The sequence below is a fragment of the Plectrocnemia conspersa genome, unplaced genomic scaffold (assembly GCF_051122295.1).
Source record: "Plectrocnemia conspersa isolate PC_06_02 unplaced genomic scaffold, ASM5112229v1 ptg000012l, whole genome shotgun sequence".
Lineage (NCBI taxonomy): Eukaryota > Metazoa > Arthropoda > Insecta > Trichoptera > Polycentropodidae > Plectrocnemia > Plectrocnemia conspersa.
In genome coordinates this window covers 30,032,183-30,047,756 of record NW_028277176.1, presented here as the reverse complement: position 1 = coordinate 30,047,756, position 15,574 = coordinate 30,032,183, and the positions used below count along the sequence as shown (strand labels likewise).

Here is a 15,574-nt window from a genome sequence, read left to right as displayed (position 1 = left end):
TCCGAGATGCCAAACTGGATATAACCGGCAGTGTGTATAATAAATCGATACAAATCTTCGCCTGCACTGATGACATAGATATAGTGACGAGATCAAAATAGACACTAATAGAAGCCTTTAACACTATAGAATCATCAGCCAGGAAAATTGAAGATCAATGAAACAAAAACAGAATATATTTAGGTTATCCCTAGTTTGAGAAGCCAGTATCCTAAAATCTCGAAATGAACAAGTACACTTTTGTGTGTGTCAGTGACTTCATATACCTTGGAACCCTGTAACAGCTAGCTACAAACGATGTCAGCAAGGAGAACAAGAGACGGTAGTGTCAGCCAATAAATGCTATTTCAGCCTAATAAAACAAATCAAATCGCGGACACTATCTCGTCGTACAAAAATATTGCTCTACAAAATGGGGATCAGAACAGTTCTGACATACGGTTCAGAGAGCTGGACACTTACCTGGGCTGAAGAAAGAAAAACTCTAGGCGCAGAACTTCTTTAAATTTTACATTAGGCATTGCAATCTTGAAAGACGCATAAGTTGCGCCTTTTGTTACAATTTTTGAGGCTGACACATCACACGAAGGGAGTTTTGCTTTTAAATATGTAACAACTTCATTCTCAGTCGTTTCCATGCACAAATAGAGCACATATACATGCCTCGTTTTAGTTGCCGGTCTAAGTTGTCCATCTTGCTGGCTGGACCCGCGAAGAAGCTAAAGTTTGATTACATTATTTTTATTTTTATAATGTTATTTTACACAATCATAATCAAGTTATTTTTTTGTTATCGAGCATTTTTTAATACATATTTTTTATCATTATTAAATTTTCTTCTTAATCTATATATTTATTGATATTTTACCGTCCTCGCGTCAATACCGATTTCTGGGAAAGAAATTTATTTGATTTGCCCAATTGTTTAGATCTATTTTAAATATTATCGCTTAGTAAAATTTTATTGTTTTTATTGCATATATGGTATCTGCTTCAATTTTTTGTAGAGTCTAGTTCTACAAATGTGGGATAAATAATTTCTTTTTTTTTGCTCACTTTAATAATGTACACCCAGTGTAGATTTAGAAATATATTTAAAATATGTAAATAAAAGTTGGAAGAACACGCATATTATTATGAAAAAATCAATGTTAAAATGGGAAAAATCGAAACGATAATTATAATATGAGTGATTAAAACAAGTAAATAAATTGGATATCGCAATTATTGAAACTGCACCTATCAAATATTTATCTCTTCATTATTGAATTGCTACTTTATTTTGCTGACTATTTTTTTTGATATGGCCGAGAACTTTAATTCCACGACCGATGATAAAATTGTTATAAAATTAGAATGTGCATTTACTTAACGTTTAGCTTTAGAGATTTGCGACAATATGGTTTTAACGTCAGATTCTTGGGAGTGGCCAAATATTGTACTTTAATTTGCAAAAATATATTATTTTTTCATTAAATATAAAAGTTGTAAATATTTTTTTATAATTATTTAAACATGACTGCGTTGCGACACAATAATGCAAAATTAGTATCTGACGACAGTGGTGAAGCCAGTATTTGGAAAGGAAATGGGAGGGGGAGTTGTTAAGAAAAATATCGAGAAATTGAAAAAAAAAATCTTATTTAAATTCAATTATAATATATTTTTACCAAATGAACAAACTATTACAAATTTATTCTTTGCATTTGCAATTATATTTTGAATATTTTGCTATCACTAAAGAGAGAGGGGACGAACCCTCGAACACCTCCCTTCGCTGCGTCAATCTGACGTTTCTCGACTATTTCTTACGCAGGATATTATCTTTCGCGCATGCGCGAGCTCCATTGCAAGTTGCTAAATAAATCTTGTATCATAAACAAAACAAATTTCATAAGCAAAAATATTTTTATAAACTTAGACGGTGAACCTTTTGCTTTGCCATACTTATAATATTCGAAAACATATTTATATTATAAAAAAAATTGTTGAATAAGAAATGTGCACATAATTTATATCAGGTTCATTAAAATCTCAAAAAAATACATTGATCTAAACGTTCTACATAAAAAATATAATTTCACTAAGCTGATGATAAACTTGGAATATTCAATAACTGAATTAATGTATTATTTGCACTTTAACTATATTTAGAAAAATAATATAATTTGCCAATAAATCTTAAATATTTGTCAAAAATCATAAATTATAATCGAACATCATTATTGCATTTGTAATTATTGAGCATCGTTGATAAATTTTAGAAACTGCTTCTAATATCCAATGACATGAACAATTTAAAAACAACTTCTATTTTATTTTTAAATAACAAATGTGCGCATAATTTAATAATATGGGTATTCAATTTCCATAAAAAATAATATCTACAACTTATATGAATTTCTTTTAGCTACAAGATATTCCTAACGTGTAATTCACCTCGTTCAATGATTAAAGAAAATAATCTATATGATGATATACATACATATATTAAAGTAGATTGTATTACAGAAAAAGTAAAAATACATAAAGATAAAATCGAATATTCTCAAAAATCGACTAATTTTTATTCTTTCAAGATAATATTATCTTTTCGATCTTTATTAGATGTGAAACATATTTTACAACAGCAATAAAATTTAGCCCTCAAAAAGGTTTCGTTCTTTTGAGAACTCAACTGCACCTAGCCATAAAAATACATCTGGACAACAATTCAATTCATTCACTGGCCTGTGTTATTATTTGGAATAACGGACTATTAAGTTACAATAGATAATATTTTTAGTTTTATACAAACTACGGTCGAATTCGATTTTATTCGCGATGAATCGAATTATTGAATCGTGAATTAAAAAATATGGAAAAAACGTATTGAATATTTCTAGTGAAATTGGTGAATTTATTAAAAAAAAACGATAACACGATATATAATAGTATCTATATTGACAAGAGTCACTAACTACAGTTTTTATAAAATTGACACCTAAAAAATGTAATTGTTGTTTTTATATACTACATACCAGCAGCTTACTTTTGAAAAAACACATAGCTATTTAACAAAATCTTTTCCAAAATGGTATATCTCAGTAATGAGTTTTTGCAGTTGAATCTATAATAGCAGAAATAATTAAATTTTAAATTATATTTTATTTAAATTAATTAAACCTAATGTTTGATGTTCTCAAACGAAATACGACGGTGCATCGGAAACGAGCGCATGTGAATAAATCTACTATAATATATTTTGTATGTATTTGAAATTCAATATTGTGTAAGATACATTTGTTTATTTTAATTTTAAATAATATATTTGTCCTGTCGGGTAAGTCTAATAGTACAAGCTTTCGACGTCAAAGTCAAATTGGCGTTGCAAACGGCTGTTATTTTTGTGTATTTGTACGCAACGGCCGTTTGCTTATACATTAATTTATCGAGAAAAATGCTACGGGCAGTGAAGCATGTACTTACTAGCAATAGGCTTACCATACGTATTTTTTACTCTCCCAGTTTAAAATAACTACTCCTGAAATATTGTACTAAATAAAGCAAGATTAATTCTAGGCCGATTGAACTTGGTGGTGGCCCTGAAAAGGGCCGTTTTGTCAAATTTGGGTCGGTTAAATCAAATTAAGCGCGTTCTCCTCGGATTCTTCTCGCCAATTGGATGTCCTTGGGCATGATGGTGACCCTCTTGGCGTGGATGGCGCACAAGTTAGTGTCTTCGAAGAGACCGACGAGGTAAGCCTCGCTGGCTTCCTGGAGGGCCATGACGGCGGAGCTCTGGAAACGCAAGTCGGTCTTGAAGTCCTGAGCGATTTCACGGACTAAGCGTTGGAAAGGCAGCTTGCGGATCAGGAGCTCGGTGGACTTCTGGTAACGACGGATCTCACGAAGAGCCACAGTTCCTGGCCTGTAACGATGGGGCTTCTTCACTCCTCCGGTGGCAGGCGCCGATTTGCGAGCGGCCTTCGTGGCCAGCTGCTTCCTCGGGGCCTTGCCTCCTGTGGACTTACGGGCAGTTTGCTTGGTACGAGCCATTCTTACGACGAGTTCCTGCGCGTGCGGCGATGAGAAGTCGAATGAGGTACGCAGCGAATGTGACTCATATTTATAGCCTATTTTTCCCGCCATTTTGTGTGTGGAGTGGGGATAGCGTCATTTTTTTATGTGCATCACTAAATGCATTTTAAATTTCTTTTAACGGTTTTATCCGCCATTCAAAAGTATAAAAGGTTTTAAGGTAGACTTAATTACATAATTATAAAGCTCTAAACCGGGACAACTAAAAAATATCTTAGAATCTTTTGTTCAATTCGAGATGCTAAGGAAGCTAAATAAAGGTAGTCATTTCTAAAAGCTTGTGAAATCTGGATATGCAATTTTGTATGTATTTCAACGTTAAAATTATTTTTATAATATACTGCTAATACAAATCATGCATTGAAACATATTTTTCGAAGCTACTTATTTTTAACAAAAGTTTTTTAAATAACTATAAAAATCCGAGCACGCCATACTCAATTGTGTTGACTGAATATTGTCGCCTTCATTGACTTCATATTAAGTATATTTCGTCCATTGAGAGTTTATCAGTGAAAAAACGTATGAGTTATGAGCAGAAATTTAAAAAAATTGACAAATTTTCAGTAATTAAATTAAATTTTAATTGAAAAATATTAAAAAATAAACCTTTTACTTAACCCCAGGGACTTCATTTGGGGGGAGAGGGGCATTTGCCGATGCATGTAGTTTAATGAAATCGAGATATTAAAAAAAACGATCACTGACTGTCTAACTTTTGTTCCCCCACCCCCTAGAAAAAGCTAAAATATACCCGTTTCAATTTCAATATTTTAATACGCAGATTAATAATTTTATTGATAGAAATATTTTTACACTATTTTGTTTATTAAATAATAAAAAAAAAGTCGAAAAACTGTTTTTCATATTTCATCAAACTCAATTGTTGTTAAAAAATGTTAGCAACAGTGAATATACTTCTGCTTGCTATTGAATTAATAACAGACAACTAAAAAGTTACTCTAGAATTGGGCACGTTTACCAGTAATTCCTGAAGCTACTATTTTTGCAATTCACACGAATCTGCTTCTTTGACTGTGTCAACGTTCGATACAGATTTATATTACATAATTTTAATATAGCTGTTAATGCCCCGTACATGTTTTTAAATACAAATAAATAAACATTAAACGTAGTTCAATTTAAAACTTTCAAATTACTAAGTTCAAATATTAGTTCAGTATTACAACCTACAAAATAAAACTACTAATAAAAAATATAAGATACTTATCGAAATCTTTAAATTCGGAGTCGGACACCTCGCGAAAAAGTTGGTGTCGGAGTCGGGAAAATTTCCAACCACTGCACAGCCCTTCTAAGAACTATGAATCTGACTTAGTAATTAGACTTACCATTATGAAACTAATCCGAAACAGATAAAAAGTCATCTCGGTAAAACCGGGACTTTTACAAAATGGCCGAGATGAGGTAAGAAAGTATATATCAGACTCTATTTTTTAAATGTAATTTACTGATAATAACCACATCTTTTGAAATTAATGTTTAATATTAATAATTATTTTTTATGTCGACATAGTTCATCTGTTCAAATTCACGTCATTATGGTAATAAAAATAAAATTAGGCACGGATATAAAGTAACCGATATAAATATTGGTGGCCCTGAAAAGGGCCTTTGAATGTGAAAGTATTATGAAAATTTACTTCTTGGCGGCGGCTTTCTTGCCTGCAGGTCTGCCTCTAGGTGCGCCAGTGGAAGCCTTCTTGGGTTTGGGCGTTTTTGGTTTCTTAGTGGGCGGTTTGGTAGTCTTCTTTGCCTTGGTCGGAGTCTTTTTAGGCTTAGCAGCGGCAGCTTTCTTCGGAGTAGCTGCTGCTTTGGGTTTTTTGGCCGTCGTCGCCGCCTTTTTAGGAGTGGCAGCTTTCTTGGCTGCCGGTTTCTTCTTTTCGACGCGTCCGGTTCTAACGCCTGTCTTCTTCGCTCTCAATGACTTTGCCTTATTTGCAGCAGCGGACGGCTTGTTCTTGGTCTCCAGCTTGAAGGAGCCTTTAGTGCGGACTAAAGATCCATTTTCGACGGCTGTCTTCAGGTACTTCCTGACGAATATAGCTACTCGATCAGAATCAACCTTGTAGTTGGCGGCGATGTACTTCTTGATGGCTGCCAACGATGAGCCCTTCTTTCCCTTCAAATCGGCAATGGCCTTGTTGACCATCTCTGAAGTCGAAGGGTGCGTTGGTTTCTTGACGGCTTTCTTGGCTCCTGCTGCAGCTTTGGCTCCTGCCGCGGCTTTGGCTCCTCCTGCAGCCTTGGTCTTCTTGGCGGGAGTCGCCGGAGCTGGGGTTTCTACTGCGGTATCTGCCATTGTGTACTCGTAGGGAAACGAATGACCATACGTCAGATCGACAATAGGAATATGAAATCGAACGTAGCGCATCGAAATCACTTTAACGCCCGACAACTTTTGCCATATTCCGTTCGCTTTTCTGCTTAGAATTTGACTCTTTCTTTTCAATTTTACTTAAATTCACTAACTATAATTACTAATTTTGATTAAAATACATTTCAGAGCTTTTCATCTTATATTTTAAATAAAAAAAACGGACAACTAAAACTTAGTTTACCGGCAATCTGCTATTACACATACGAGTACTTCTACTCCTCCTCGTAATACCAATTTCAAAAACGCTTTTACAAATAATGGAGTGACTCCTTGTATATTTAAAAAAAATAATCCATTCTTATATTAGTCCTTTTTAATTAAAACAAAACAATTTTAAAATCGGTCAAGTCGTTTAGCGTTGAAAAATATTTAAACCCAACTGTGATAAGACAGCGCTTTCCGTATACGCGTTACATTTTACTTATTTTGCATTATACATAAAAATCAATTATTATACATTTATAATAAAGAATAATACTATATTTAAATATAATTACAACAAGATAGTTAAGATATATACAACTATGACTTTAAATGAAAATGTTTCAATAAAATCATATAGCTTGAAGTAGTATTTTGTATAAGTATATTTTATAGAAAATGGAAAAAATCCATTCAACAATATATTAAATTTTCAAATTAATAAATGATTCAATAATGTATTTTTTCAGTTAATTATATATTATTTTATTATAAACCTATCTTCAATTTGTTCACTTCTATAATTTTTTTAAAAATTGTATGGGTAAGATGACATTTTTTTTAGCTGCTTGGTTTAGTTTCATAATTATGGTAAGCCTTCATTGGGAATAACTTATATATATACATAACTTTAATTGTGATTTTGTCCTTTTGATTTTAATATAGACAAATATGGAGTAATATAAAAAATATGAACGATAAATTTGAATTTGTATATGAAAAATTAGAAAATCAGTTTTCAGATCTATTTTAATTATTTTATTTTCCTTTAGAACTTTATGTGGTAACTAGTATTAAAAAAGTTTAATGTGAAAACATATAATGTGCATATTACTTTAGTAATTATTATATTTTAAGTTCGCAATCCTATTTTTGATATTGTATTATTTTTTTGTAATATTTTGAGTATGTAATCTAGCAATAATATACCATACGTTCCTATTTTATACCATCGGTCCCAGTTTTATGTGGATTATTCCGGTTTCATACCAATCTGATTTCACAAAATTTTCTGGAATTTTTGCATTTCGTCATGCAACTAGCATAGGGCTGCCATAAGTCCCGGTACACCGGGACATGTCCCGGTTTTAAGGTTTGTGTCCCAGTGTCCCTGTCAATGAATCGTTTGACCCGGATTTAAAATTTATGCATATTAAAAAACTTTATAAAAGATTCAGGGGCAAATTTGAATATATTTTTTTTAACATGTAAGTCAATAATCCCAACGTTTCGCTCTTGGAATACTTCAATCAATCTCTTCTTTAATTGTTTTTTGTCTTCAAAATTTTTTTTTGATTAAATTTTTTAAGAGATTGTGCACTTTTTTATAATAAAGGTATGATTGTCGATAAAATTTTTTTTTGGTTGGGGGGGTGTCCCGGTTGGTAGTCCAACAATTATGGCAGCCCTAAACTAGCACATCTCAGCGTCCCAGTAGATTCTACTGGGACGCTGAGATGTGCTATGTTTTTTTACATCCCTCTACTGAGTAAATAAAACATCAAAAGTTGTATTTTAAAATATTTATTTATGAATATACATAATTAAGTTAACGAGACATAATTTTATGTGTTTTCTTTATAAACTTATCAATAGTTAGTTATATACCACCCATTTTTTATTTTCTTGATATACATATAACATGCTGTGTCTTTCTCAATCGCCCTACGTACTTAAGATATACGTTCTCCATTTGGATCACATTCTTCCATGATAGTCAAAAATTTGTCGAGATGCATGAAGGCTTCATTCTCATTTTTGATTGTCAGTCTTTACGATTTTATCAGCTTCTTCTTTTTCGATTTCATTGTGTATTTCATTTAACTCTTGTTGCTCAATTAAGTAGTATTGATTTGACAGAGGTATTGAGTGAGATTCAATCAACTCATTAACAACTTCGTTGTTGCCGTCCAAGTTTAATTCATTCATTATTCAACTATTTAATCTAATATAGTTTACGGAGTTTCTTCAGAATTTATAATTTCACTCATCATTTGTGACTCTTTTATTTCAGTCCACGAGTCTCCAATATGTTTATTGTATTCCATGTTACAGTTTTTCCAAAAATCTCTTAATGTATTTATTTCCAAATGACTCTTTATCTTTCCCTTTCAATGCTCTGAAATTTTCTGCTTGATAAACTAACATTCTGTTATAATCATACATCACCAGCAAAGTTTCCACCAAGGAGCAATGTCAATGCCTTCGATTAGGCTAAGGGCTGATTTACATGGTGCCAGTTGCTGGCATGTCAGTTGAAAGTTGACTGGCGGGTCACTGGTACCGTGTAAATCAGGTTTAAGGTACCTTGTTTGGTGCTTAGAACTACTCTACAAGCTAGGTGATATATCCTAGTGAACCGACGCACACTACACTATTGTAGTGGCCACACTGAATGCTTCGCACCACGCTACGCGACTGTTAGTCACCTAGTGAGTCTCCTGGTGAACGGACGTGCTGGTCAATTTTGTCGTGTCACCCAGTGGTTTTTCAAGATGGAGGAACTTTTAATAGAAGCGGTTTATAAAAGAGACACTGTGTGAAAGCAATCTAAGAAGTTCTACAAAAATATACTAGTCATAAAATCACGTTGGAAAGAGGTTGCACAGAAAGTAAATAAAGATGATAAGCTTTTATAAAATTTTATAGTATAAGATAAATAGCTAACCATATAACAAAATCAACATAATTGGTATTAGGCCTGGGCCACACCGAAGTTTTAACTTGCATTCTCTAGTTCTAGTGTATATTTTCAGGTAAACTATATTTATTTTTCTATTGCACGGCACCATCTACAATAAAATAATTAAATAACTTTTCTTTAGTTTGTAATGCGTTCAATGTAAACCTGTGCTGTGCTCGTTGCGGGTGCTCAGAAATGACAGTTAATGTATTGTTACTTTCATTATTAATATGTTCTAATGAGACCTGTGCGTGTGTCATTACAAAGTTGTGTAAAATGCAAATTACTTTGGTTTCATCATAATTCCCCATTTTTGTGTCATAATTCCAAAACAACATTCTACACTCCGAAGTGCTTTTGAAATACAGTAATAAAAAATTCTCTTGTCATTGTCAAGATTTCGTTGAACAAAAGGTCTCATCAAGTGGTTTAATAGAGGAGAACCTCCATCTCCTATGATGCCGGGAATTTCTTTGTCTTTTGGGATGTTGGGTTGGCCTGTTTCTAATGAACGAAATAAAGACGAAGATCTGAAATTTCCAGAATCACATTGTCGACTCTCTGTCTCTATGTCTACAAAAATAAACTTTTCATCCGCATCAAATAATGCTTACACAAGATAGAAAAATATTGCTTGTAGTTGTAGTACAAAGATCCATTGTGGTCAGGCAAATTACTCGTCTATACTTTACATCAATTTCTCCTATGTAAGTGGGAAAATTCTATTGTGCATAAAATGCTTATAATATTTCATACCACTTGTTAGTTGTAGGCAATGACATATTTTCATATTTCAAGGAATTCCATATCGCCTCACATGTTACACTTATAATGTTAGATATAGTACTGCGTCCCATGCGAAAATAAAATGCCAGGGCACGAAAATATTCTCAAGTTAATAAATATCAAAAACAAAAATAATTTAAAAATTAATATAAATAATTACATTGTTTTTGTTCAACAGAACACATTCTCACTTATGTAATTGACATGACACATTCTCACTTAAGTAATTGACATGATCACATTCTCACTTAAGTAATTGACATGAAGGCTGAAAGGCCGGATTAATCCTACTTTTTTCTTTTCAGATACACACAATACCGATTGTGAACGACGTGCCATGCGCAGATCACAAAACCATAAATACTTTGACTTTGTTCAACAGAAAAAACTGTACGTATGAAATGGAAGAACTTAAGAACCAACTTCTGTAGAAAACTGACAATTACCTGCGGGACAGGAAATTCAGTGTCAAAAACGAAAATACAATATCAGTGATACGGCCAATAGCTGCAGGAGTCCCCCAAGGCTCCATACTAGGACCACTCCTGTATACTTTATACACATCGGACTTAGCGAAACCGTTCGACAGGAGGGCTAGAATAGCGCTGTACGCGGACGATACAGCTATCCTATTTCAATCTCGAAGCCCACAGCTCATAGTGGAGAGGCTCCAGAACTACATCGACGAACTGGAAGCATGGTTCAGGAAATGGATGATCACCGTGAACCCAAAGAAGAGTGCTGCGGTTCTATTCTCCAAAAACGCGTCCAAAAAGACACCGGGCAATGTGACACATTCCCTGGACCGACGAGACCATGTATCTCGGGCTCACGTTAGACAAACGACTGCGCTGGAAACCGCATATAGAAAACATCAGGAGCAAAACTTTGGCGGGGGTCTCCGCCCTCCAACCTCTGGTAGGTAGGAGGTCGAGGCTCTCACTGAAGAACAAGCTCCTGATATACAAAATGATCATCCGGCCCGTGATGACTTACGCTGCTCCGGTCTGGAGATACGCTCGGAGCTGCTACTTGAAAAGGCTCCAGATAGTCCAGAACAGAGTCCTCAGACAGGCCACCGACGCGCCCTGGTTTGTGAGAAACTCCGACATCCACAAGGACACGGACATAGAACAAATCCTGGAGCATATGAAGAAACTGTCGGCAAACTTTTTTAAATCACTGCGACAAAACCCCAACAACACAATTAACAACCTCTGTAGATCGGAGGACCCTTACGGAAATCCACATCCGCTGGACATTTTAAAATATAAACCTTGACATTTTCCACTCGCCTGCTCTCGATGACAGTTTGGCGTTGACATTCTCGTTGGCCCTAACCGCGCTGTGCGCGGCTAGGGCCATCATTATTAATTAATTATTTATTTTACATTAACAACATACATTCGACAGGGAGATAGAGCACAAATGCAGGGACTCCCAAAAAAACAAATACTTTGACTTTGACGCATGCCACAACTCCTCCGGTGACAGCAGCAACGCCACCCGCCGCCAAACTAAGTCAACCACATAACACACGCTATCCACCCACAAAAAACACCACCCGGTCTCCAATCCCACCAACACTCTTCTGCCTCGCACCGCCGCACGCGCACGAGCTCGTCAGACAGTCTACTTCAAAGACGATCATGACACCCACTCCGACAAAACTCGACAGCCTCAAGGACTTCCAGACGCTCATCAACCGCCTGGAAAAAACAATTGAAAGACAGGATCGCAAAATTAAAGAACTTTCCACCCAACTTGCCGCCGCCATCAAAGCAAGAGGACCAAGAAAACGGAAAAAACAAAAAAGACCGACCTGACTCAAGAAGGAGAATCCTCAACTTCATCCGAAGAAATGGATCTTGAGGAATCACAACCGCCCGCCGAAACGCCAAAACCACCCGCCGAAACGCCAAGACCGCCCGCCGAAACGCCAAGACCGCCCGCCGAAACACCAAGACCGACCGCCGTAACGCCAAGACAGCCCGCCTCAACATCAACGCCGCATGCCGCAACTCCTGTGACAGCAGCAACGCCACCCAAACAGCTAAGTCAACCACAGATTACACGCTATCCACCCACAAATCACACCACCCGGTCTCCAATCCCACCAATCATAATCTCATCCCCCACGCCCTACAAAAAAGTAGTGGAAACTATGAAAAAATCTATCACCCACTTCACGACTAAACAATCTAACAACGGCATTAATATCGCCGTCTCCACACCAGACGATTACAGAAAGGCGACCACGGCTCTTAAACTAGCCAAAATCCCTTTCTACACATATTCTCTCCCAGAGGACAAACCCCTAAAAGTTGTCCTCCGAGGAATCCCCACCTCTCTTTCCCCTGAGGAAATAAAAGAAGCCCTCACCGAACAGGGCTTCGCAATCGCTGAGGTCATCCGCATGTCCTCAAGAACTACTAAAATTCAATACCCAATGGTATTAGTGAAATTAACCAAATCGGACCAGCAAAAACCCCTGTTTCAACTGGATTCCCTCCTTCACCTGAAAATAACAGTGGAGAGCCTAAACCAGCCGACCAAAGCCGCTCAATGCCACCGTTGCCAACGGTTCGGCCACGCAGCGCTGAATTGCGCAATGGAATACGACCACCCCACTTTCAATTGCACAAATGACGCAAAATCAGCTTCCAAGTTCATCAACTCATCCGGCCAGCTACAAAGGCTGCCCAAAATGGCCGGCACCCAGAAACCCTCACAAATACTTCACCGCACATTTCAAGTGCGCTTCAAGGGCTGCCTCTCGACATCACGACAAATCAAAGCAGGACTACCCCAAGGCTCCATAATCTCGCCGCTATTGTTCAATATCTTCACGTCAAACGTCCCCAAGCCGTCCAACCTTCACACCATACTTGCAGTTTACGCGGACGACACTGCGCTTTTAGTAGACAAATTAGAATCATGGTACGCCAAATGTCGCTTTAGAATCAATCCAGATAAAAGCCAAGGACTAATATTTACAAAAAAAAAAAGATTTTCAAACCCACCCACACTTAAAATTAAAAACACTCCAATTCCTTAATCAACCGAAGTCAAATACCTCGGCCTCACCTTAGACAAAAAATTGAACTGGGAGCCCCACATCGCAAACATGGCGAGAAAAGCTTCAGCCGCCTACGGAGCCCTATATCCACTCATAGGAACACCATCTAGCACTTAGCGGACCTAGACCAAAACATCATCCCCCATAAACACAAACGCCTACAAGGTATCCTAACCCGCCAATTACTAATCACTTCCCCACTCATTTCCACTAACCCAGCCCAACCCAAATCATAATCAACAGACAAGTTACACACAGATAAAGGTGTAATAAGAAAAAACACGTATGTTATTTATTTAAAATAAAATCTGTAAATACTTTTCAAAATTGTTTCACTTACCTTAATGTTACAAGTTATTATAGTTTTTATTTAATAAAAAAAATATAAACAAACATTAAAAAAAAAAAATATTGTCTGATATTTTTCTGAAGAACAAATTTGTTTTTATGAACATTTGATTATGATTTAAAATAAGTATAAAATTCTTGACAGGATTTCTTAAAATTAAATTTTATAATTAACATCAATTTAAGAACTGCGAATTGGAGCTGTGTTTCTTCACTCGTCCATAACTTATTCACAAGAAAAGAGACTTTCAACGGGTGCATTATTGTCAGGCAGATATATTCAATAATTACACGAATATTCGTAGGATTCAAATTATTGACGTGAGTTTTTAAATATAATTCCACCCAACGACTTTCTGTTAAAACCTTCCCAGTGTTTCATTGTCACTTTTTGCTGTGTAATATAATTATAAATAAGTGAATACTCATTAAATACTTCTATATCTTGATTACAATTAATAATTCTCTTTTCAATCAATACATCCATTGCACTTTGAATTTCTTCCTACCTATGCATTTTGGTTAGACTCGCCCATTCAAATATTTCTAATTCTTTACAAAACAAAGTCCACTGCTCCAAATATTCTCTACTTATTTTATAAGTAGAGAATAGTTGTTTTTATATATTTTTTCACTTTCTTGCAATTTTGCCATTAAATTACGAATGGAGTGGGGAAGAAACATAATACATTCAAGGCCAAATTTCTTTTAGTTAATTAATCTCTTTCGTGACTTCAATGCAGACATACTAGACCCTATAATGATGGAATGTTGCTGCCTGTGCGTGCATAAAAAAGATATTTCTGTATAGGGCAACGAGATAAGACGATATATACATATTACGATTCACGCGCCTGGAGCGAGAGCTCTAGTAAGTTTTTTAGTTACCAATAGGACTTTTCTCCAACCATAAAATTTGTAGAAATCACTTGGGGTGTCGATGCGATTAAAATACAGAATGCTGGTTAGAGTTTAAGTCACGAAATATTGCATTCATTTTTTGATGTGCAAGGTAGTTGAAAGATGGGACGCTGGGAGCTAAAAAATGTAGGAAATTTTGTCAAATCAAGACATAGTAAAATCCTATTTATTACGTATCTTCTTATAATAAAGAATTGCAAATTAAATTTATCCCGCAATTCAGTTGGAAAACCAATAGCTTATTTATAACTTCCAAGGGGGCGTTGGACAAATTTTTAATGTACACGAAATCATTCATAACCGAAAATATAAATTTGTGGCCCTTAAAAGGGCCGTTTTTTGCCAAGTCCGTAATTAGAAGTTTAGCCTCCAAATCCGTATAGAGTGCGACCTTGTCTCTTCAAAGCGTAGACAACATCCATAGCGGTGACAGTCTTCCTCTTGGCGTGTTCGGTGTAGGTGACGGCGTCCCTGATGACGTTTTCTAGGAAAACCTTCAACACGCCTCTGGTTTCTTCGTAGATCAGACCGGAGATACGTTTGACGCCTCCTCTGCGAGCGAGACGACGGATGGCGGGCTTGGTGATACCCTGGATGTTATCCCTCAACACCTTCCTATGACGCTTAGCTCCTCCTTTTCCCAATCCCTTTCCTCCCTTTCCGCGACCAGTCATATTGGCGAGTCAAAAGTAGAACCGTGCGACGCAAGCAACAGCGGAACTCTGAGTCAAAAATTTTTTTTCGCCTATATTTATACCTGCGCACTAAAGTTCCCCCTCCACCTACCCGTGATCAATAAAACCGTTAACAAAATAGTGTTGTCTTCTATTCGCCTAAATCGCCCAAAAGTTCCATTTTTTGTAAATATGTAGTTAACTGATTGTACATTATTGTAAATAAAGGAATTATTAAATTGACAATATTGTTGTGTACACCTACACTGTTTATTTTAAACCGGAAATTGTCATTAATGGCGGAAATTTGACAGAAAATTTTGCTTAATAAATCTTTATTTTATAGTAATTAAAATCCTGCGTCACGTTACTCTATCTTTCTATTTTTTATACTCCAAAAA

General features: G+C 35.8%; 3 protein-coding genes and 1 long non-coding RNA gene across 5 annotated transcripts; 1 reads left to right on the top strand and 3 right to left on the bottom strand.

Annotated features, from left to right (window-relative positions):
• Positions 1–3,627: 3,627 nt before the first annotated feature.
• On the bottom strand, positions 3,628–5,277 carry LOC148228931 (histone H3-like). The gene has a single exon (XM_088200816.1). It carries the CDS (start codon positions 4,129–4,131, stop codon positions 3,628–3,630), a length of 504 nt encoding a protein of 167 aa, XP_088056942.1. The 5' UTR covers positions 4,132–5,277.
• A 291-nt stretch (positions 5,278–5,568) lies between these two features.
• LOC148228930 (histone H1-like) lies at positions 5,569–6,425 on the bottom strand. The gene has a single exon (XM_088200815.1). The coding sequence runs from the start codon at positions 6,401–6,403 to the stop codon at positions 5,741–5,743; it is 663 nt and encodes a 220-aa protein (XP_088056941.1). The 5' UTR covers positions 6,404–6,425; the 3' UTR covers positions 5,569–5,740.
• A 2,680-nt stretch (positions 6,426–9,105) lies between these two features.
• Positions 9,106–11,433, top strand: LOC148228929 (uncharacterized). Of its 2 annotated transcripts, XR_015811747.1 has the most exons (4): positions 9,106–9,294; positions 9,382–9,438; positions 9,508–9,572; positions 10,457–11,433. It is a non-coding gene; the product is annotated as an uncharacterized LOC148228929 (long non-coding RNA). The 2 variants fall into 2 exon arrangements; XR_015811746.1 differs by lacking the exons at positions 9,382–9,438; positions 9,508–9,572.
• Positions 11,434–14,144: 2,711 nt separating this feature from the next.
• LOC148228928 (histone H4) lies at positions 14,145–15,417 on the bottom strand. The gene has a single exon (XM_088200813.1). It carries the CDS (start codon positions 15,171–15,173, stop codon positions 14,862–14,864), a length of 312 nt encoding a protein of 103 aa, XP_088056939.1. The 5' UTR covers positions 15,174–15,417; the 3' UTR covers positions 14,145–14,861.
• Positions 15,418–15,574: the final 157 nt, after the last annotated feature.

Coding starts and splice junctions, on each gene's coding strand:
- LOC148228931 (XM_088200816.1), bottom strand. CDS start 4,131: ATGGCGGGAAAAATAGGCTATAAATATGAGTCACATTCGCTGCGTACC.
- LOC148228930 (XM_088200815.1), bottom strand. CDS start 6,403: ATGGCAGATACCGCAGTAGAAACCCCAGCTCCGGCGACTCCCGCCAAG.
- LOC148228928 (XM_088200813.1), bottom strand. CDS start 15,173: ATGACTGGTCGCGGAAAGGGAGGAAAGGGATTGGGAAAAGGAGGAGCT.